This window comes from Suricata suricatta, chromosome 7 (assembly GCF_006229205.1).
Source record: "Suricata suricatta isolate VVHF042 chromosome 7, meerkat_22Aug2017_6uvM2_HiC, whole genome shotgun sequence".
In the NCBI taxonomy this organism is placed as follows: Eukaryota; Metazoa; Chordata; class Mammalia; order Carnivora; family Herpestidae; genus Suricata; species Suricata suricatta.
The window spans coordinates 40,043,483-40,066,495 of record NC_043706.1 but is presented as its reverse complement, the minus strand read 5'-3'; the positions used below and the strand labels follow the sequence as shown (position 1 = coordinate 40,066,495).

General features: G+C 40.9%; 1 protein-coding gene across 1 annotated transcript in view; it reads left to right on the top strand.

Moving 5' to 3' along the window:
- Positions 1-16: 16 nt before the first annotated feature.
- Positions 17-23,013, top strand: part of ZNF318 (zinc finger protein 318) — a 34,600-nt gene continuing 11,603 nt past the window's right edge. The window contains exons 1-7 of the mRNA XM_029943889.1: positions 17-193; positions 2,674-2,825; positions 9,980-10,616; positions 11,579-13,021; positions 14,703-14,802; positions 16,654-16,958; positions 22,431-22,634. Coding sequence (XP_029799749.1) covers positions 10,287-10,616; positions 11,579-13,021; positions 14,703-14,802; positions 16,654-16,958; positions 22,431-22,634 — 2,382 coding nt within the window. The 5' untranslated portion in view covers positions 17-193; positions 2,674-2,825; positions 9,980-10,286. The remainder of the gene's footprint in view (positions 194-2,673; positions 2,826-9,979; positions 10,617-11,578; positions 13,022-14,702; positions 14,803-16,653; positions 16,959-22,430; positions 22,635-23,013) is intronic.

The window sequence follows — 23,013 nt, the reverse complement described above, 5'->3', positions numbered from 1 at the left end:
CGCGACGCGCCCGCGGGGTCGTCGCGTTTCCCCCTCCCCGCCGCGGGCGCGTCGCGGCTCCCCGTCGCCACCGCGGGGCAGACGACTCTTCCCGCCGGGCCCGGCCGGTTTCCGAGGCAGCAGCCGCGGGGAATCCCGCGCCGACTTCGCCCGGGACGGCCGTGGAGACCATCCAGGCGACAGCGGCAGCCGGGTAATCCCACCCCTCGACCGGACTCCCTCTATGCCGTAGCCCCCTCTCCCGCGCTTCCCGCTTCCAGAAACGCCCGCAGCACTGGGGCCCCCCGAGGCCTCCAGGCCAGAGTCCCAGGGTCCATCCCCCCGCAAAGGGCTCGCTCGGCGACGTCCGAACCTGGAGGTTCCCCGTCAGCTCGGGGAGCCTTTTTGCACAATAACGGACTTGGGACCCAGACGGGCGTCTAGTTCGGGAGGCAGTGCATCATTTCTGGAATAGGCTGTCTTTCGCTCTGGGTGTGATGTGGAAAAGTTTGTCAGGGCGAGGGGAATGTCCTCCAAACTGTGTGCCTGGTACTTACTTGTTCAGTAGCGATGAGTTTTGTGGTTTGGTGTCCCGTTAGACCTGAGCTGCCCCGTGCATCTTAGAAAAGAAGCTGAAATGCTGTAGCCAGTTAGCACTGCCCAAACCCCATCAGCAAAGACACCTGGAGTGTAAACTGTTAGCAAATTGGCGCTACTCTGAAATGAAGTGTGCATACACCGCTTACTCAGTTATGTGGTAGGATTATGCCTAGACCTTCATTTACACATTCCCTTTGAACAGTCACAACCCTTTGATGCGAGGGGGTTAAATTTTTTCCTTATTGAATATTTAAGGGATCCAGAGAGGTTTGAGCAACTTTAAACAATGTCCTGCAACTAAATTGGTGTAGCTGTGATATATTCCATGAACCTGGTTCCCAACATCCATGGTTTTAACAGTTATGTTTCTCTGCTAAAGGGATGGAACATGATGTTAAGAAGTTTAGTTTAGGAGCACCTGGCTGCCTGGGTTTGTAGGGCATGGGACTCTTGATCTCAGTGTCATGAGTTCAAGTCCAGCATTGGGTGGAGAGACTACTTTAAAAATAACATCTATTTTTTTTTAAAAAAGAGAGGAGTTTAGACATAACATTGACCTCTCACCATAACCGCCTCTGGTCTAGGACTAGTGTTTTGGAATTTGTTTTTATTTTCACTTTATCATTTTTTTTTCCTTTAAATCCCGTGACAAAGTTTCTGTTTTCTCTGGTGGCTCTCTAAAAGTTTTGATGTGCTCTAGGTACTCTGGTCTAGGTGAATTGACTTGTCACTAAGTTAAGATTTTCACAGCCAGCAGTTATAGTCTAAGGAACAAGCAGTTCTACAGAGGAAGCTAAGAAAGTTGAACACTAGTTTCCATAGTCTTCCTTTTCTTCAATGCTCCAGGCTTTTCTTCTCGTCAGTGACGTCACCCGTTGCTCAGCCAAAAATAGTGATCATTTCCCTTCTCCCAAGTCTAAGCTGTCAGATTCATTTCATCTGTCTTAACATGTCAGCTCTACTTCCAAGATACATCCCCCAAACTGTCCACCTGCCATTAGTCTAAGCCCTATTACCTTTTGAGTGGATTATTGCCTTAGTTTCCTTTACATTCCATTCTTGTTACCACCTAGTTTATTCTGTACTTGGCAATCAAGGTAAATTTTTTAAATCTTCATTTTATACAATTGAGAAGTATTTGTTAAACATCTCCCATCTTAGGTACTGTTCTGGGCCCTGGGGTTGTAATAGTGAACAGTCAACAACCCTTGCCCTTATAGAGCTTATATTCTCCCAGGGGGAGTCAGATAATAAGAGAAGTAAAATGTTTTGGCGTGTTAAATGGGATTAAGTACTAAGTAAAAACAAAAGCAGAGAAAGTTAATAATTTTGAATCGGGTAGCCAAAAAAGGCCTGGGAAGGTGACTTTAGTAAAGACTTGAGTGAGATGAGAGTCTGAGCAATGCAAGCATCTGGAGGAAGAATGTAGTCAGATCATACCACTGTAATGCTTGAAAACCTTCTGTGGTTTATTACTACACTAAGAATAAAATCCAAATTCCCTGTCTTCTGTCACTTTGCTGCAATCACACTGGCTGCCTTTCTGTTACTCAGAACATGCTAAGCTCATTACACAGCTTGTTCTTTTTGCCAGAAACCTACTTCCATCTGTTTGCAAGGCTGACATCTCATCAGTCAAGTGTCAGATTAAATAATATCACCTCAGAAAAAGCCATCTTTAACCATCCTATCTGAAGTAGTTCCTTTTCTCTAATCTCTTTCATATTATCCCTATTTGTGACTTTATAGCACTTACTGCTATAAGAAGTACTTTAGAAAACACACAAAACCTGTTTTTTGCTTGCTTGCGTCACCAGAAATGTATAGATTGAGAACAGTTTCAATTTACTCTTTTAGTCCCATGCCCAGTACTAGTAAATGAAAGAATGACTGGTCACTGATTGGGAGGCTTGGGAGTGTGGTCTTTCATCTAAGAAAATGATAATTCTTCAAAATATGCTTTATTTTTGGAGTATTTCTTACCATAGCCGTTTCTCTCCTTTTTGGGTAATTTTATGACTACGGAGGAGTACACTTTTGGGTATAGAGGTGTTTTGATCCTATAGAATATTAAATTATCTTCTATTTTTGTAGAGACGCTCTCCTGGTCTGCGTTCTGACTCTTCTTTGGAACAGAGCTTAAGAATCACTGTTGGCAATGACCATTTCTGTGTTGCCATACCAGAACGGCGGCGGCTTAGTGATCGACTGGGGTCACCAGTGGATAATCTGGAGGACGTGGACAGGTAGGCTTCATTTGGGGCAGGGCACGCAATAATAGTGCTTGAAGCTAGAAAAGTTGCTTTTTTCTGAATAATGTATTTGAAACAGTGGTGCCAGCCCTGAAGTTATACCCTATGTCCTGTACAAAGTATAGCATTGGAAAAGGCTTTCTAAGTAAGGAGATTATATTGACGTACACTCTGTTGCTGAAAGAATTATGTTGAAGAAAAGGCTTTCAAATGTCACCCTGGTCCATCTGGAAAGGGGAAAGCTGAGGGGACAGAAACAGAATGCCAGAGTCCAGCTACAGCAGGACCAAGGTTCCCTGAAGGGGAAGTGGACAATGTCGACGAGAGAGAGTGAGAGAGCCTCAAGTTTCTTTCTGCTCACCAGGCAGGCATCTCTGCACTGAACAGAGAGTCAGCTTTATTTATGGGGAAAATGTATGGGGTACAAAACAGAAGTGACAATTGCCTTAGACAATGATTTCTGGACAAATTCTTTGGTATGTAAAAATTTCCCAGAACATAGATTGGTAGAAGACTTATGCATAATCTTTATCAATAGTGATTGATGTAGGGGACTTAGATGCTTATCATATGGGGAAGGAAGATATCTTTAGCATTCAAATCCAAGGCAATGTTTTTAGCATAGCAAAGGCAAAAGTTAGTTCTTTGTGAGCAGGGGTCAATAGCCTGTTTTCTTGAGGCAAAGAAAAACAGGTTTCTCAGGAAATGTAATATTTGTTCCCATAAACACAAAAGAAGAAATAATAATTTCCTTCACAAGGTACAATTAGCATATTTTTAGGATGAGGGGGTAAGTCACTCCTGATACCAGTCAACAAGGTGCGGGGGGTGGGGGGGATCGGTGCTCAAGCAAAAATAATGGAGTGAGGGGTAGACATCAGTTGCCATCTGACTGCGGGAGGCCAAACCCGCCTTCCCTCACAAGGAGTTTTTCTCAACTTAGTTCATAAATGGCTTCCAACGACAGAACATAAACATAATAACATAAACAGTTGAGATGGTAAGGATTCTAAAGTACTGGAACTAGGATCCTTTCTCTAAAGGAAAGTTCTGGGCAAAATAGGAAATCTTTTTTAAATGGTGTTTTCAGCTTGATCAGGCTGAAATATAGGTTCAGAAAGGTTTTAGATAAATTCATATCTAACATGTATCTAGGGTTGCCTGGGTAGCTCAATCAGTTAAGCATCCAGCTTCGGCTCAGGTCATGATCTCACGGTTCGTGGGTTCGAGCCCTGCATCAGGCTCTGTGCTGACAGCTAGCTCAGAGCCTGGAGCCTGCTTCTGATTCTGTGTCTCCCTTTTTCTCTGACCCTTCCCTGTTTGTGCAGTCTCTCTCTCTCTTTCTCTCTCAAAAAAAAAAAAAACATTAAACACAAAAAAATAATAACATATGTATCTATATTAAATATATAAGGATTAGTAGAAAGTTAAAGCTCTTTAAAAATGTTTAATTTAAGTTACTACCTTACAACTATGGAGTGCCGAAGAAGGACAAATACACTCCACAGTATTAAATATAGATCTTAGGTTTAGGAGCTTCATTGTGTGGGAAGTGACTAATCACATTAGGTGTTTCTCACTTCACAAAAGTAAGTAAGAATGGGAGTACAGGGAAAGCCCTTTCTGAGAGCTGGGAACCATATCTGTTGTGGTCTCTGCCCAGCATACTGGGAGTTTTCACCAATGATTAGCAGTAGCAACAAGTCAATGTAATGTTCTTTCATACTGAGACTGTCCTTGTCGTGGTACACAGATCATAGGCAGACAGGTGGGGGACAGCTGGGCAGGAAGTCTGAAGACCAATGATACTCTTTGGTAATGTTTACTTCAAAGCTCCAGTAGCGGCAAAGTAAAGCAGGATAGTTCTATGTTATATAACAGAAATTTCTTGGGGCGCCTGGGTGGCTCAATCATTTAGGCATCTAACTTCAGCTCAGGTCATGATCTCACTGTTTGTGGGTTTGAACCCTGCATGGGCCTTGTGCTGACAGCTCAGAGCCTGGAGCCTGCTTCAGATTCTGTCTCCCTCTCTCTCTGCGCCTCCCCTGCTCATGGGTGCACATGCTCACTCGCTCACTCTCAAAATGAAATAAAAACATTAAAAAATATATATAAAAAAAGAAACTCCTGAACATAAGGCTTTAAGATTATGTGACTATATCCCTTAATTGAGGCAAAAGCCCTTGCCCTTCTGGCTGCTTCTATTTTGGGAAATGATTGAGTAGGTAGTGCCCGGTGTGACTCCCTTCCTTCCTTGTTAAGGTTTTGAGATAACTATAGCATTTCCTCTTGTCACCTTCCCTTTCAATAAGCTCCATTATACACGTGTGCTTCAGATAGCCAATTATCCTTTTTTAAGTTGTAAAAATTAAAATTTTCCTTTTAGGGAGTTTGGGATCGTAATTTTTTTCCCAGAATCATGTGTTTCAGAGAGACAATTCTTGTTTCAGAGAAAATGAGATTAAGGTTCTAAGGGGAGCTATCAGGGGGCACCTCAGTTGATAGAGCATGCAACTCTTTATCTTGGGGTGGTGAGTTCAAGCCTTACATTGGGCATAGAGATTACTTAAAAAAATAAATAAATAAAAGGAGGTAGTGGCCCATTCTTTAGATTTTTTTGTCCCCCGTACTTTTTTCCCATATCGTTTGTGTGGATAATTACTGTCCAGTAAAACCAGGCCATAGGACAATTGGCATTCTCATGATGTCTCCTCACAGTGTATCCAGTACAGCTAATGAAACAGGTCATTTCCATCCTTTGTCTGTAGGTGCTTTACATTTTTTTCTTGGAGGCACTTGGCTAGCTAAGTCACTAGGGCATGCTACTCTTGTTCTAAGGGGACTTTTGTTCATGGCAGTATTAAGTTCAAACCCCATGTTGGGTGTAGAAATTACTTAAAATTTCTTAAAATAAATTTTTTTCCTGGGACCCTGGTACTCTTTTACTTCCCTTATTTTTTTTTTAATGTTATTTATTTTGAGAGAGAGAGTGAGCGCACTCTAATGTTAGCTTCTAAAGACTTGTGGATGTGAGGTCAGTTTCCCCTTTAACAAAGTAGTCTGCACGTTCCATTCACGGAGTTCTTAACTCTTCCTTGCCCTGACATAGGTTGAAGGAGCAGAATTTTTTCTTTCTGACTTGCCTTAGGGAAAAGACAGAACCAAAGAGCTTTCTTCAGGCATTTTGGGGAGTCAGCAGACCAAAAGAATGGGAAGTTTGGGTTCTGGAGGGTCTTTTTTTTTTTTTTAATCGTATTCATTTTTTAATAGCTTTATTGAGCTATAATTCACATACCATAAAATTCGTCCATTTGAAGTATATGGTTCAGGAGTGCCTGGGTGGCTTAGTCCGTTAAGCATCCGACTCGTGATTTCCACTCAGGTCTTGAGCTCAGGGTTGTGAGTTTAGGCCCTGCATTGGGCTCCATGCTGGGCGTGGAACCTACTAAAAAAAAAAAAAAAAAGTGTACAGTTCAGTGACTTTTATTATATTCACACATTTATTATATATGCACAGTTGTGCATCCACTACTATGATCAATTTTAGAACAGTTTTATTACCTGCCCCCACCACATGCCATAGCTTACTACTGATCTATTTTCTGTCTCTATAGATTTGCCTGTTCTGGATATTTCTTATAAATAGAATCACACAGTATATGGTCTTTTGTGATTAGCCGCTTTCACCTAGCATAATGTTTTCAAGATTCATTTATGTTGCAGTATATTATAGTACTTCATTTTTTTTACTATCAATAATATTGTATATGTTTTTGTTTATCCATTCATCAGAGATGATTGGATGGATAAATTTGGGTTGTTTCCACTATTTGGCTATTGTGAATAATGCTGCTGTAAACATTGGTATACAAACTTTTATGTAGGTATATGTTATATGTTTATTTTACTTATTTAATGCAATTCATAAATACAATAGTACAGAGAGGGAGCTCCCCTCTACTTGCTAGATGAAATGCTGACCAATTCATGAGAAGCTTAATAAAGCTAATTCTTCTTTAAAAAAAAAAAGCGGGGGTGGGGGTAGAATAATACAGTGAGCACACATGTGCCCATCTAGCAAGCCAACAGTCAACCTATTTGTTTGTTTATCTGTTTGTTTTTGAGAGAGTGGGAGAAAGTGAGAATTCCAGGCAGGCTCTGCACTGTCAGTACGGAGCCTGATATGGGGCTTGAACTCACAAACCATGAGATCATGACCTGAGCCAAAGTTAGATGCTTAACTGATTGAGACACCTAGGCACCCCATCAATTTTTTAGGTAGACCGTATTTTAGAAAAGAGTTGGACTTAACTAAAACTTTGAGGGAGAGTTTGTCCTGGACTGTTCTGAGCTACAAGGAATGGGACCCCTTTTAGGGCTCACTTTTACCATAACCAGTTCTTTCTCTTATCCTTTGGGAGACCTGGGGAAAGAAGACATGAGCTTCTAATAAGCATCTTGATATCTTGATATAGACATCAGTGATTTCTATATTGCATGATATATATGCATGATGTATGTATGATAGTTCATTCTTTTAACTGTTAATATGACTTTTTTCATTGTGTTGTTTTTGTCTTCTTTTGCTGAAGGTTACAAGTCTGGATTGAGACTTTCTGGGAGTCATCTCATTATTTCTAGCTTCTTGATATTTAATGTTGATTAGATCTTGAGCTAGTATGCCATTGGTTGTAATATGTAATAGTTCTAGTGGGGAGCTAAACATGGAAGTATGGATGAATTTGCCACTCCCCATGGCTGTGTTTTTTCCTCTACACTAATACAATCACAGACTTTTTTATGGTAGATGGTGTTGTAGTAATGGAGTGGCTCATGGACATTCCTCCCTGGAAATAGGTGTGTTCATGGCTGACAAACCTATAGAATAAAATATGTTACTCTAGTTATGTTTGATTTCAGAGATCATCCTTGGTTCATTACCGTTTTTTCCTATTTTATACTATATCTAGACCTCAAAATTTCCCAGATTCTTGGGGTGGAGATGAGTAACAGGAACCCGGATTCTCATGGGTGGCATTCTTTTGGAGGAGTTGATAAAGTTTATCTTCGATAGTCTTTTGTAAAATTATTTATAGCTGTGACCCAGGTCTAAAACTTTGAACAAAGTTCTAGACTGGTGAATAAGAAAAGGCAACTCTTTGATGTTCTGCTAAGTCAGTCCCAGAGAAAGCAACCAAAAAACAAAATTAAAGAAAAGTTGTTTCTCAGAAACTCTACAAAACACAAAAGTCCATACTAGAAACTAGACAACATCAATGTGATTGGAATGTGAGTGACACATAAATTTTTTATAAGGTTTATTTATTTATTTTTGAGAGTGCATGCACACGTGCAAGCGGGGTGAGGATGGGGGGATGGGGAGATGGTAAGAAAGAAAGGGAGACAGAGAATCCCAAGCAGGCTTTGTGCTGTCAGCACAGAGCTCAACGCAGGTCATGATCTCACGCAGGGCTTGAGCTCACGAACTGTGAAATCATGATCTGAGCCGAAATCAAGAGTTGGATGCTTAACCAACTGAGCCACCCAGGTGCCCTGACATGTAAATATTTCATTCATATTACTTAAAAATTATATGCTTAGAATGCTGGAGGATCTTTATTTCTATCTGTGATTAAACCAGAAGCTCTCTTTTTTGGGCAGTAGAAGCTATGTGACTACAGTACCCAAAAAGACTAGGACTGCTTTGTGTGGTACAGGGCTCTGATCTGAAAGGACAGGTGTCCCATCCTGTATTTTGATCTTCATGCCACAGTGGTCCAAGACCATTTTCTTTCTATGAAAATAAAAATATATAGTGAGCCAAACCATCCCATACTCTTTCCTGGACCCAGGATTAGCAAGAATGCTTGTGGATATCCAGCAAAGTAGAAAAGAGGGAACAAAACAGTCTATGAAGGAATCTTATGGTTTTTAATATGTGAGCTAGCAAAACAGCATTGGAAAACCTAAAACTTGTGAGAAAATTGTGCCAATTAGATAGCTCAGTAATTTAAAAAAATCTTACTCACAGTGAAATACTTCTTTTCCAAATGGCATATTATACAGAACATTACGTTATAAATAGTAAAAGTTAGGGCCAGTATGATTTCAGTGAGGTGGAAGGCCCAGAGCCATGCAGGCTCTGCTCTCTTAGCCTGTCCTTCCTTTAGGCAGCTCCTAAGCACTCTTAAGAGTCTCTCTAGAACACAGCTTGAAAACCGTTGACCTGGCCTAATGTTTCTCGCATTTTATTTATTTGTTTGAGAGGGGGGTGCAGAGGGAGAGGGGGAGAGAGAATCTTAAGCTGGCTCCACACCCAGCACCAGAGCCAATGCAGGGCTCAGGTTCATGAACCATGAGATCATGACCTAAACTGAAATCAAGAGGTGGATACTTAACCAACCGAGCCACCCAGGTGCCCCTGTTTCGCACATTTAAAAATGCATACAGGGGCTCATAGGTGGCTCAGTCAGTTAAGGGTCTGGCTTCGGCTCAGGTCATGATCTCACGGTTCATGGGTTCGAGCCCTGCATCGCTGACAGCCAGTACAGAGCCTGGAGCCTGCTTCGGATTCTGTGTCTCCTTCTCTCTCTCTGACCCTCCCCTGCTCACACTCTGTCTCTCAAAAAAAAAAAAAAATGCATACAAATCATCTGAAGATCTTGTTAAAATAATGCCAATTCTGAATCAGTAGGCCTGGATGGAGCTTGAGAATCCACATTTCTATGAAGTTCCTAGGTAATACTCATGCTGCTGATTCAGACCACACTTTTGATAGCAAAGAGCTAGAATTTAAACTCTGTGGAGTTGTTTAACCCACATTTTTTGTAGTCTGGTAGTGATGTTTTCACCTCTCCCAAACCCTCATGTGATATTCTGCATCCCCGAAGTCTGGTCAAAGAGATTAGCCTAGGAGCTTTGTCTAGACAGATTAGTAATAGTTCCCCTTGGTTAGAGGCTGAAGCTATTTGTGCCTGGGGGATAGGGAGAAGAAGAAATATTCCATAGATTTGTTGTTGGATTTCATGCTTTTTGTCTTTTGTCCTAAGCACTCTGTAGCCCCCTTGCTGAATGTCAGCCTCTTAGAGGCTTGTTTGCTTTTGCTCTTTGCAAGTCCATTATTCACTGATGCTTGTCTCTTTCCTCAGGGATGACCTGACTGATGATTCGGTCTTCACTCGAAGTTCCCAATGTTCTCGAGGTCTTGAACGATATATTTCCCGGGAGGAGGGACCTCTCAGTCCCTTCTTGGGACAACTTGATGAGGACTACCGGACAAGAGAAACTTTTCTGCATCGTTCTGATTATAGTCCCCATATCAGTTGTCATGATGAGCTGTTGCGGGGAACAGAGCGGAATAGAGATAAACTCAAAGGCTCCTACTCTGTACGATCTGAGGAAAGGAGCCGGGAGGCCAAACGGCCCCGTTATGATGACACAGAGAAGATACATAGCATGGGAGGTGATCACTCAGGGTTTTCATCAGGGACCCGCAACTATCGACAGCGTAGACGAAGCCCAAGCCCTAGGTTTCTAGATCCTGAGTTTCGGGAGTTGGACCTTGCCAGGCGAAAACGAGAAGAAGAGGAGGAACGAAGTAGGAGCTTGAGTCAGGAACTAGTGGGAGTTGATGGTGGTGACACTAGCTGTCCCATTCCTGGACTGTCAGGTGTCCTAACAACATCAGAGCCAGGTTATTCTTTACATCGACCTGAGGAAGTATCTGTGATGCCCAAGTCCATTCTGAAGAAACGGATTGAGGTGGACATGGAGCCTTCCATTCAGGTTTCTGCTGCATTTCTTCTAAAATCTCTTGCTAGTCCCTTTAACATCTTAAAACTCGGTTACTTTCCTGAGGGTTGTGTCCATAGTGGTATCTTTGTAATATAGTACGTTCCAAGATTCTCCAGAGGAAACTGTAGGCCTCATAATGCATCAGTAGAGGGCTTCTGTTGTCATATATTAGGCTTTCTAAGTACTTTTGGAGAGTATTTATTGAACGTTTTTTTTCTCTAAATTAGATAGCCCTCTAGGAATCTTTGAATATGGATTTCTTGGACGTGAAGCTTAAAGGGCAAAGAAAGGAGATGATCTGAATTTTCCTCATTTCTCTTTAGAGAGAAAAGATTTATTAGTAGACACTAGACCAGAAATTAGGTGATTCTATTCTGGCCCCACTGCTACCACTTGCTGTGTGATTTCTAGACAAGTTACTGGGCCTTGATGTTTTTTTTTCCTCATCTATGAAAAGATGGTCAGGCATGGGCACTAGTTTTTAGCTATTCATCTAGGAGCTTCAAAGTTTCTGAAGAAGTACCTAAGGGCATGTAAGGAAGCAAGAGGAGGTTGATCAGTTAGGTTTCAGAGTTTCCTGATCTCATCTTAAAGTGGCTCCACTTTTATATGTTTTCCCCTTTGAGGGACCCTTCGAAAAGAAACAAGTAAGCTAGAGTATATCTCTAAAATTCTTTTGAATTCATGTTTCTTAGAAGGACTACAATAAATGGGCAAAAGTAAAGATTCTTGCCAATCTACCTTATTTCCTGTTTCTCCTTGCTACAGCAGAAGCATCTGGAGAGATGGAGACCCAAATCTTGAACCTGTCTAAGTATACTGTACCTCCCTTTCATTCATACTTAGAGTCCCCCTATTTATTCTAGAAGAACCAAGTATTTAAGTATTTATCTCAGTTACTAATTTTTTGAGATTCTACATAGAGGCTAAATCAGTTGTGTCTGTCTTTGCAGATTGAGAGTTTTTCCAGCAATACCAGCTCCAGCCAGGATCACCCTGTCTACTCTGGTCACCCATCTCTTCCACTAAGTGGTGCTATTGCTGCTTTTGCCTCAGAGATTGAAAACAAGGGGACTATGGTAGAGACTACTTTGAAGGAACCTCAGGGCAACCTCTATCAATGGGGTCCCCTCCCTGGGTTGCCCAAAGATGACAGTCCTCTCAGAGAGAAGTTTGGAAGTTTTCTGTGCCACAAGGAAAAATTGAATATGAAGGCTGAAGGGCCTGAACGACACTCAGACTTCTTGCTGCCCCATGAGCGAGCTAGCCAGGATGGCAGTGGTTTTTCCCGCATTTTGAGCATGTTGGCAGATTCTACCAGTACACAGGAAAAAAGGCGCCGTAGTTTCCCTGACATTGAGGATGAGGAGAAATTTCTCTATGGGGACGAAGAAGAGGATTTAAAGGCAGAATCTCCACCAAAACCCCTTGGAAGCTCTGAGAATGAAGTCATGAGACAGAAGGCAAACTCCCTGCCCTCTTCAGCTCCAGCTGTAAAACTAGAATCAATAGAAGAGACCAATCCAGAATATGCCAAGATTCATGACTTGCTCAAGACCATAGGGCTGGATATTGGAGTAGCAGAGATTAGTAAACTGGCTGCACGCACTCAGGAACGACTTCATGGCAAGAAACCATCACGTTCCTCTGCTGACCGCCGTCCATCAGTTGACCAGCACTTTCCAGCAGAACACTGTCCTTCGGTTGACCACCATTTCTCAGCTGATCGGCACTCCTCAGACCCTCACAGACTGGAGAGCAGAGAGGCAAACCATAGCAATACCCATTCCCCAGAGATGTCCCATCCACATCCAGTCTCCCCTGTAGACCCTTATCTTCTCTCAAAAAACAGCCCCCCATTCCTAAAGTCTGACCATTCAGTGGGTCATATTGCAGGACCAGAGGTGGTTGGCAGTGGGTTTCAGTCATCTGTGGCAGTCAGATGCATGTTACCATCAGCTCCATCTGCCCCAATTAGACTTCCACATCCTGCTTCTTTATCACAGTTTCATACGCCAAGGGCGTCTCAGTTTGCTGCAGCTCGGATACCTCCAAACTACCAGGGAACTGCCATTCCCCCTGCTTCCTTTGATGCCTATAGGCACTACATGGCATATGCAGCCTCAAGGTGGCCCGTGTACCCTGCCTCCCAACCATCAAACCACTCTCTACCTGAAGCACACAGGGTGATTCCAGTTACAAAACAAGCTACTCGTAGCCGTCCCAATCTCCGTGTGATCCCCACTGTGACTCCTGATGAGCCCAAGCAGGAGGAGTCAGTGCTAGGTTCAATTCCTGCTGCTCAAGTGCCTGTCCAGGTGTCCATCCCATCGCTCATAAGATATAATCCAGAGAAGATCTCTGATGAGAAGAACCGTGCTTCCCAGAAGCAGAAGGTGAATATTGGCTTTGAGCATCCTGTGCCTGAGTCTTCTATTTTAACATACATTGGTATTTTTTAGAGGGCGTAAGACCCTTTTAAGTTTTTGGAGGCTGCTGTCCTTACTCTAAGTCATGTATATACCCTCTCCGTTTTTCTCACATATTCTCATTAGGACTTAACTAAATTCTAGCCCGAGGTCCCATTGTGATTTCTCGACTTCTTTTTTCTTGTTTATTTCTCTATCAGAATTGTTGGCCTTAGAACACTATGGATAGGAGTTGAGAGTCTTGAAGTTTTCAATAGGACCTCATTAGGGAGTGAGAAACCAAAATTGGGTTGGGTAAAAGAGAATCGGTAAATGTGTTTTCATCCTAGTGAATTTTGGATCCTTTTCCTGTAGTGATTATGTGGGTTAAAAGCTAATACCTGGTTGTTGCTTGATAATTAAGAAATAAGCTTTGCTTTTTTCTGGTTTGGTTTAGAGTCCAAGAATACAGCATATTTTTTGACACTTAAACCATTTTTATACTACGAAGTTCATTGGGTTCTCAGGTATAGGAAGGGAATGGTGGCTGGCTTAAAGATGTAATAATTCTAGACATTTTTAAACAGCAGGTAAAAATTATGTAGGGATGAGGAATAGAGAACAGCAGAATTCCAAATGGAAAAATTAATGAGTTTTTAATGTAAAGATCCTTCGTAACTAATGACTCACTTTGTTTAGGAACATAAAAATGTAATATATTAAATTTGGTTTGCTAATAAAATAAAACCTAAAGGAAAAAAAGGTAAAAATGGAGGGTCAGGGGTTTTTTTTCCAGTTTAAAATAAATATAGCTAATTCTTGAGAAAACAAAAATCATTTCTTAATTTTTCACTGCATTTGGATACTCTAAGCTTCAGTCTTTTGTTGTGTTGAAGTGTTTTGGAAAAGAGGAAGGTTCAATACAGACAAAACCTAAGACTCACGGACACTGTTTGGAGATTGAGCACTTTCCTTTTACTTCCACTTCAAGAACCTAGCACTTAACTCAGGGCTGATAATATACAAGTTTTCCACACTAGTCCATCATATACAAGCTATATTTGTCTTTTTCATCAACTAGTAGTAATGCAGTTGAAACATTGAGTGCTTTAAGCTGTATATACCTAGATTTTATCTTATCTATCTGTCTAATATACCTGGATTTTAAATCTTCTTACTGTATGACCTGGATATGTTACCTTATCTTTCACAACCTCAGTTTTCTTACTGTAAAACAAGGATAATATGAGGATTAGATAAGTTGATATATGTAATGCAACTAACACAGTGTGTCACCTGTAACACTCATTAGTTCCCTTTTGATGGTTCCCTTTGAGCTCAGACCCGCTCTGTCCAATAGTTGCTGTCAATGCCTTTAGGTGAACATTAATAGTAAAAGGCGGAAGATTTGTTCGATTTGAAGAGAAACCAGAGTGTTGGGTGAACATCATTAATAGTATAGTGCTTCCTGCATAAAAATAATGCTTTCTGGGCAGTGTAGCTCTGAAAAGGATAATTCTATGTGGAGGAGAATGAAATCTCTCCTTTGCTGTAAAGTCAGAACTTCTCTGTGTTTGGATTCATGGACATGAGGACTTACAGAAGAGAGCAATAGAAAAGGGTGGGTGTTGGAGGCTGAAGGACACTCTTACTGTTTTGTACTGTGCAGGTTATTGAAGAGAGAGAAAAGCTAAAGAGTGACCGGGAAGCTCGCCAAAAGAAGATGTACTACCTCAGGACTGAATTGGAGCGGCTTCATAAACAGCAAGGTATCAGACACTGCTGTGCATAACTGCCTTTTCGTAGTAACTTGAGTAGGAGATCCAAATGAAGAACTTTGGGGACTCTCAGACAAGTTCAGTGACCTGAAGCCTCACTTTTGAAAAAAATCTGGCTTAATTAGACTTCTAGAAAAGTTGCAATAATAGTGTAAAGAATTCTTAGGTATTCTTCCTGATTATTAGCATTTTACCATGTTTGCTATATCCTTTCTTTCATCTCAATCTGTGTGTGTATGTGTGTGATTGTTTCTGAATTCTTTTAAATTTTCTATATGAACCGCCTTTAATTCCTAAATACTTCATTATGTATCTCCTAACAACAAAGAATTCATTTGCATAACCATAGTACACTTGTCAAAATTAGGAAATAAACTGTAATGTAATACTAGTCTACTGATATTATTTATATTTCACTAGTTGTCCCAATAATGCTCTAAAGCAAAAGAAAGTGGAAAATTATGCCTTGCATTGAATTGTTAATTTCTTTTACTCTTTTTTTTCCTGTAACATTTCCTGGATCTTTAGAGTTCATGATATTGACATTTTAGAAAAGAAGTCACATGTTTTGTCTGATATTTCCTTATGATTAAATTTAGGTTATGCATTGTTGACAGGAGCATCACAGAAGTGATGCTGAGTTTGTATCAGGTATTGATTTGTTCCATTACTGGTGATGTCAGCCTTGATCATTTGGTTAATGTCGTGTCTTCAGGGATTTCTATGCTGTAAAGGTATTATTTTACCCTTTATAATTAGTAAGTAACTTATAGGAGAGATACTTTGGGGCTGTGTAAATGTTTAGTTACTCCTCAAATTTCTTCTCACTAGTTTAGCATTCATTGGTGATTCTTTCCTAAATCAGTTATTACGATGATTGTTAAATAGTGATTTTCTAGTCTCATCATTCCTTCTACCTTTATTAGTTGTTTTTCTACTGTGGTGAAGAGCTTCCTACCTATCCCTCCTCTCCCATCTATTGATCATTTATATTGGTGCAAAGTCATGGATTCTCCATTCAACAAGTTCTAATAATATACTGTCATTTATTTTCATGCCCAAATTGCCCCAGATTTGGCCTGTGGGAGCCCTAAAAGGGTCATTTTTTAAGTACTTCCTTATGTTTTGCACAAAAAGATGTTCCATGATGCCTCTTTTGATTCCATCTCTTCATCTGTGCTTTTAGGAATTCAATGGCACACTGAGGAAAGAACATAATAAGGCTTCTAAATGTTACAGCTTGATGATAGCTTGGAAGAATAGAGTGGGAGAAGATACATTTTCTTCTGTTTGGATTTGGACTGTTTATGGATAAGAAATTTAGTTATTAATCCTGTGAGGATTATTTCATGAGGACCTTCTGTTTGGAATAGGAAATAACATTAGGTGAATCTGAGGCAAACCTAACACTCAAATGTAGGTGCTGGTAAAAGGTTCTTAAGTCAGATAAAGTCAAATATGTAACTGAATGTTTTTTTGCCCTCTGAGTAATTCTTTGGTTCTCTGAAGAAGACTACCACTGGATTCCTGGTTAACAACATAAGGACACACAAACTTATATATATCATTTTGAGGCTTCATGGAGCTCCTGAAGCCTGCTCATAGATCCTTAGCTAAAGACTCCTACATAAGAGATAATGTAATCATTCATCCTTTACCTCCATAGAAACTTTACTTAAACTAGCCCATGTGGTAGGGTCTTTCTTGCCTTTAGAAAGGAAAGCTTTAAGGGAAAAGATTTCATGACCATAAACTCTTGGGAGGTTACTACTTGTGACAGAAAAATGACCTGTCTTAGCTTAATTTCCATGTATTTCTTTCTTTTGACATTTGTCTACTCAGGAGAAATGCTGCGTAAGAAACGAAGGGAGAAGGATGGCCACAAAGACCCACTCCTGGTGGAAGTGAGTCGGCTTCAGGATAACATCATGAAGGACATTGCAGAACTTCGACAAGAGGCAGAAGAGGCAGAAAAGAAGCAGTCTGAACTGGACAAAGTGGCCCAGATCTTGGGAATTAACATTTTGGATAAATCCCAAAAGTCTTCAAATGACAGTAAAGAGACTACAGAGAAGTCTGGGAAAGCAGAAAAATCTAAGAGCCCGGAAAAAGTGTCCTCATCCTCAAACTCCTCTTCCAACAGCAAGGTAACAACTCAACTTTTCTGTTTCTTTAAAAAAAATTTTTTTTTAAATTTTAAGTAGGCTCCATGCCCAACATGTGGCTCAATCTCATGACAATAAGATCAAGAGTCGCATGATCTACTGACAGAGCCAGGTGCCCCTTTCTGTTTCTGTTATATCTTTTATTTTCATGGACTCCTAAAGAAGCTTTCTAACCATTTTCTTAGTTTCCTTTTCTAGCCTGTTCTTACCCTTATTAGAGTTATTTTTGTAAAGCATAGGTCAGATAAATGGGACTCTACTTTAGAACTTTAACAGTTCTCGTTGCTCACTGTGTAGAATCCCAAATCCTCAGCATTCAGAGCCCTCCATGTTCTTGCTCTAGCCTCTAATCCTTAATCCACTCCAGCTGTCTTCTAATCTTTTTGTAACTTATACCATTTTGTGAGTTCATGATTAGCAACAAGGTCACCATATATTGCGTAGCCAGTGAATACATTTTAGTTCTCAAATCAGTATTTGATACAAGGAAGCACTCTCTTTAAAAATGCCTTCTTTCCTTGGCTTCTCTCATTTCCTTTCCTCCTAGTATGCTGGTTGCTGCTGTTTAGTCTCCTTTGCTGCCTATTGTGTTTTGCCTGATATTTAAATATTGTAGTTCTTTAGGACTCAGTCGTAGCCCAGTTCTCAGAATTCTGCTTTTTCCCTAAGTCATTTCATCCAGGTCTAATGCTGAAATACCATGCTGACAACTTCTTTTATATTCTAGCTCAAGGGAGTCTGGTGAGGTCCAAACCCGAGGTCCAACAGTTTACTCACCATTTCTACTTCACTGTCTCATAGACACATCAAAATCAACATACCCTAAACTAAATTAATGATGTGCTCAACCTCTTTTCTGCCTTCATTGTTACCCATCTCAATAGCCCCACTGTCCAATAGTTTCCATGCCAACAATCTGAAAAGCTTTCTTAGTGCTTCCTCTCCTTAACTGCTCCATACAAAATCAATGAAGGATTCTTCCAGTTCTCCCTGCAAAGTAAATCTCAGTTTCATCCATCTCATGTTCATTGCCATCCAAGTTCAAACCACCTTCAATTCTTGCTTGTATGGCTACACTCTTAATCCTTTCTCCACGTATAAGCCAGTGATTGCAACACTCCTTTACTTACCTTTTCAGCCGTATTTCATGCTTCTTTTCCTCCTTGCTTGTGATAATTTCATACCAGCTGGGGCACCTGGGTAGCTCATTTGGTTGTGTCCGACTCTTGGTTTCACATCGGATCATGATCCCAGGGTTGTGGGATTGAGCCCCACATTAAACCCTGCACTGACAGCATGAAGCCTGCTTGGTATTCTCTCTCTGCCCCTTTCCTGCTCACGTGCACACTTGCTCGCTCTTTTTCTCTCTCAAAAAATCTTTTGGGGCACCTGGGTGGCTCAGTCAGTTAAGTGGCTGGCTCTTGGTTTCAACTCAGGTCATGATCTCATGGTTTGTGAGTTTGAGCTGCGCATCGGGCTCCACACTGGCAGGGCAGAGCCTTTTTGGGATTCTCTGTCTCCATCTCTCTCTGCCCCTCCCCTGTGTGTACATTCATGCTCTTTCTCAAAATAAATAAACTTAAATAAACTTTTAAAAATTTATTTTTTAAAACGTTAATTCATTTTGAGAGTGAAAAATAGTGAGCAGGGGAGAAGCAGAGAGAGAGGGAGATACAGAATCTGAAGTAGGCTTCAGGCTCTAAGCTGTTGGCACAGAGCCTGACACAGGGCTTGAACCCATGAACCATGAGATCATGACCTGAGCAGAAGTTGGTTGCTTAACCAACTGAGCCACCCAGGCGCCTTACCCTACCACTTCTTTAATATATTAAATATGATCATATCATATTTATGATCGATTTATGATCATAATGTATTGTTACTTTATAAGATTTATTTCATCCTATTTTACTTAAAACTTAATTAAGGTCGTGTTTATTCTATGCCTGTCTCTTCCACTAAGTAAGAACTTCCTGAGAATAAAAGAGTAGAACTCATTTATCTTTATGTTTCCCATGGTACCCACTTTGTCTAGGGCATAGTAAGTGCTCAGTTAATGTTAGGGAGGTAGAGAAGAGGATATTCTTATTCTCTATCAACCAAGCTCTAATTTTTCCATGTCTTCCTGGGAGAGTTCTCTTTTCAACTAGGTAGGACTATGCCCTTTTTTATACTAGGGTCATTGAGTTCAGGGCCTTTGATGGGAAAATAACTAAAAAGTTCTGGCCCTTTATAGTTGACTTATATATACAGTGTTTGGGATCCGTTTATGCACCAGCCCCATGATGACCTATCATCTTGATCTGAACAAGGCTTCATGTTCTCTGAGGTTAACATGGATATGTTACAACTCAGTATTCATTTTGGTAGTAAAGAATGTTGTGTCCACAACCTCTCTCCTCTGGTTGGTATTTTTTCTTTCTTTGCCTCTCTTTAAAATGCATAGTAGGTTTGAGGTTTTCTTTCTATTCATTTCATAAAAATAAACGCACAATTCCACAATTCATCTAGCTAGAGACAGCTGTCATTAATACTTTGTTATATATTATTCCAGCTACTCAGTTTTTCTTTTTATAATTCATTAAACAAATATTCATTGATCTCCAAGGGAGTGACAGGCACTATTTTAGATAGAGGGTAGTATAGCAAGGAACTATATAGACAAGGTCCTAACTGTCATGAAATAGAAGAAGATCATACATAAGCAAGTACATGTTAGGTAATGATAAATGCCTTAAATAAAAAGAAAACAGGATAAAGGGATATAGAGTAGTTACAGATAAGTTGATATAGAGTAAGTTCAGATAAGATGATATTTCAGGTGCCGGGGTGGCTCAGTCGGTTAAGCGTCCAACTTCAGCTCAGGTCATGATCTTGCAGTTCATGGGTTCGAGCCCTGCGTTGGGCTCTGTGCTGACAGCTAGCTCAGAGCCTGGAGCCTGTCTTCAGATTCTGTGTCTCCCTGCTGATGTGGTCTCTCTCTCAAAAATAAAACACATTAAAAAAAAATTTTAAAGGTGATATTTGACATTCTATGCCCATTTCATATCCTTTTTGATTATGCAAATATATTTAATTACTTGCTTTTTCAGTATATCATGAATATCTTGCATGTTAATAAATATATTTCTATAATTTATTTTCAAAATATTTTTTTAAAGTTTATTTGGGGGGCGCCTGGGTGGCTCAGTCAGTTAAGCCTCCAACTTCGGCTCAGGTCAGATCTCATGTTCGTGGGTTCGAGCCCCGCGTCAGGCTCTGTGCTGACAGCTAGCTCAGAGCCTGGAGCCTGCTTCCGGTTCTGTGTCCTTCTCTCTCTGCCCCTCCCCCTCTCATGCTCTGTCTCTCTCTGTATCAAAAATAAATAAAACATTAAAAAAAAAAAAGTTTATTTGGGAGGGAGGGGGTGAGGGAGAGAGGAAGAGAGGAAATCCTAAGCAGACTCCATGCTATCAGTACAGAGCCCAGCATGGAGCTCAATCTCATGTGAACCATGAGATCATGATCCAAGCTGAAATTAAGAGTTGGACTTCTAACCGACTGAGGTACCCAGACATCCCTATAATATCATTTTAAATGACCTTATTTTTAAATTGTTGTATTGATACCAACATTTATTTAACCAGGCAAATCATCTCCTATTTGACATAGACATTTACTTTGGAAAAATGTCAAGGAGTGGAGATTGCTAGGTCAAAGGGTATAAAGAATTTTGAGGTGTATAATGTATATTCCTAGATTATTTTTCAGAAAGATAGTGTCAGTTAATACTTGCCAGCAGTGTATACATGAACCCATCCATCCCTTACCTGCTGGGTATGATTTCTTTAGTGACTTTTTTTTTAATGGTCATTTTTTTTTTCAAAGTCATGGTAATTTTATTGAAATGTTTATCCATTAGGAGCTGTAGGGCTAATAGGACTAGAGTGCCAGGTGGGCAGTTACGCACATGGGACTTCTACTCCATTAAACAGGAATGGGGGGTGGGGGGATGTGGGCTGTTGGCCGCGGATCAGGTCTGGGTCAGCAGGCTGTAGAATGCCGAGGATTTCCTCAGACAAGGTAATGGTCATTTATTTTTGAGAGAGAGAGAGAGGGGGAAAAAAAAAACGCAAGCAAGGGAGGGATAGAGAGAGCGGGACAGAGGATCCGAACCAGGCTCTGCACTGACAGCAGTGAGCCCAATGTGGGGCTTGAACCCACAAACTGGGAGATCATGACCTGAGTCAAAGTCAGATGCTTAACCAACTGAGCCACCCAGGTGCCCCCCCTCTTTAGTGACTCTTGAATAAGACTCTAGTAGCAGAAGATTCTTTGAAGTCCTAATTGTTTCCTTTCTCCAACGTGTCTTCCTCTCCCTACCAGTCCGTGTGCCCAGTTCCCTGACCTTGTCTCCTCATTCATTCTTGGGCTCCCTGTGTTCCAAATTATTTTTTTCTGTGCCTCACTCTGCAACATTAAGCAACATTCTCACTTCATAAGTACCTATTCCCAGCTTGCTGATACATGAATTCATATTAAAGTATTATTGATGACTTAATCTGGGGAGTTGATATGGTTTAAAAGAGGACTCATGTTAACTCAAAGGTGTTAAATTCTAATGATGGTGTTTTTGTTTTTGTTTTTGTTTTTAATTTTTATGTGTTTTATTTATTTTTGAGAGACAGAGAGAGACAGCGTGAGCAGGGGAGGGTCAGAGAGAGAAGGAGACACAGACTCTGAAGCAGGCTCCAGGCTCTGAGCTGGCTGTCAGCACAGAGCCCGACGTGGGGCTCAAACCCACAAACCGTGAGATCATGACCTGAGCCGAAGCCAGACGCTTAACCAACTGAGCCACTCAGGCGCCCCTCTAATGATGGTGTTTTAGGCAGTTTGAAATATTTTGCTCAGATTCTTTTAAGTCATCCCATGTAGATGACTATCTGCTTTATCTATGCACAGTGCCCTCCCAACTCTCCAGTTGTGCGTACCTGGATACAACTTTGACTTGTTTTCTGCATTTGCTTATCCTGTCAGTTATCTTGTTATCTTTTCCATTATTGTTTCTTCTTTGTAGTTGTCATTATGATTTTTAAATTTAACATACTTAATTGCATAGAGAACACATTTGACATCTACCAAAGGGTATATAATAAAAAGACTCCTGTCCATCATTTCTCTACTTCCCTCTCTAGAGGCAGCCAGTGTTTCCATAATATTGAGTATTTTTTCTAAATATTTTGGGATATATAAGTAAATATATTGCCATTATGAAGTATTCTCCATGATGAGGCAACATGATGAGTCTAGTTGTGTTTGAGCCTTGCAGACAGATTTCTCAGGTTTTCCCCAGTTTATATAGATTTAGGCACATGGTCCTATATCTATTATAGTGGTAAGCTACTTGCTTCTTCTGAGAGAAGACAGATCTAGACTATCTTGAATTCCTTCTGAGTGCAGGTGTTTTCCCTCTAGGAATCCAAGGTAAACAGTGAGAATTCCCATACTAAGAGCCCCAAGACTGCTGAGAGCCCCCAGCCAGCTGCAAAGCAGTCTGATCAGCCCATTGCTGTGTATGAGTATTATGATGCCGGCAATCACTGGTGCAAAGATTGCAACACCATCTGTGGGACCATGTTTGACTTCTTCACTCATATGCACAATAAGAAGCACACACAGGTAGGTATCTTGCCCGCTGTTCTTTCCATTCTCGCCCTCCTTCCCCTCAAACATCTACACCCCATCTGCATTACAAAGCTGGAAAATGAAGCATTCTTATATGGGCAGGAGCCCCAATCTGAAGAACCAAGAGATACCAAGAAAGGAGACACCATCCCCAGGGCTCAGTCCAGGGGACCTGCCTGTAACTAAACACCATGACAAGTGTAAGTGAGGCTTCTGCCTCTTTTGATTCCTTGAGTACCTGATTATTTGTTTCATTTTATCTATTGCTAGTACTTGCTCTAACATGTGTTTACCTTTTCCACAGGTGATATCCATTTAAACAGTTCGCAGAGAGGGTGGGGGTGGGTACCTGGGGGCTTCTGGCCCCCCCTGG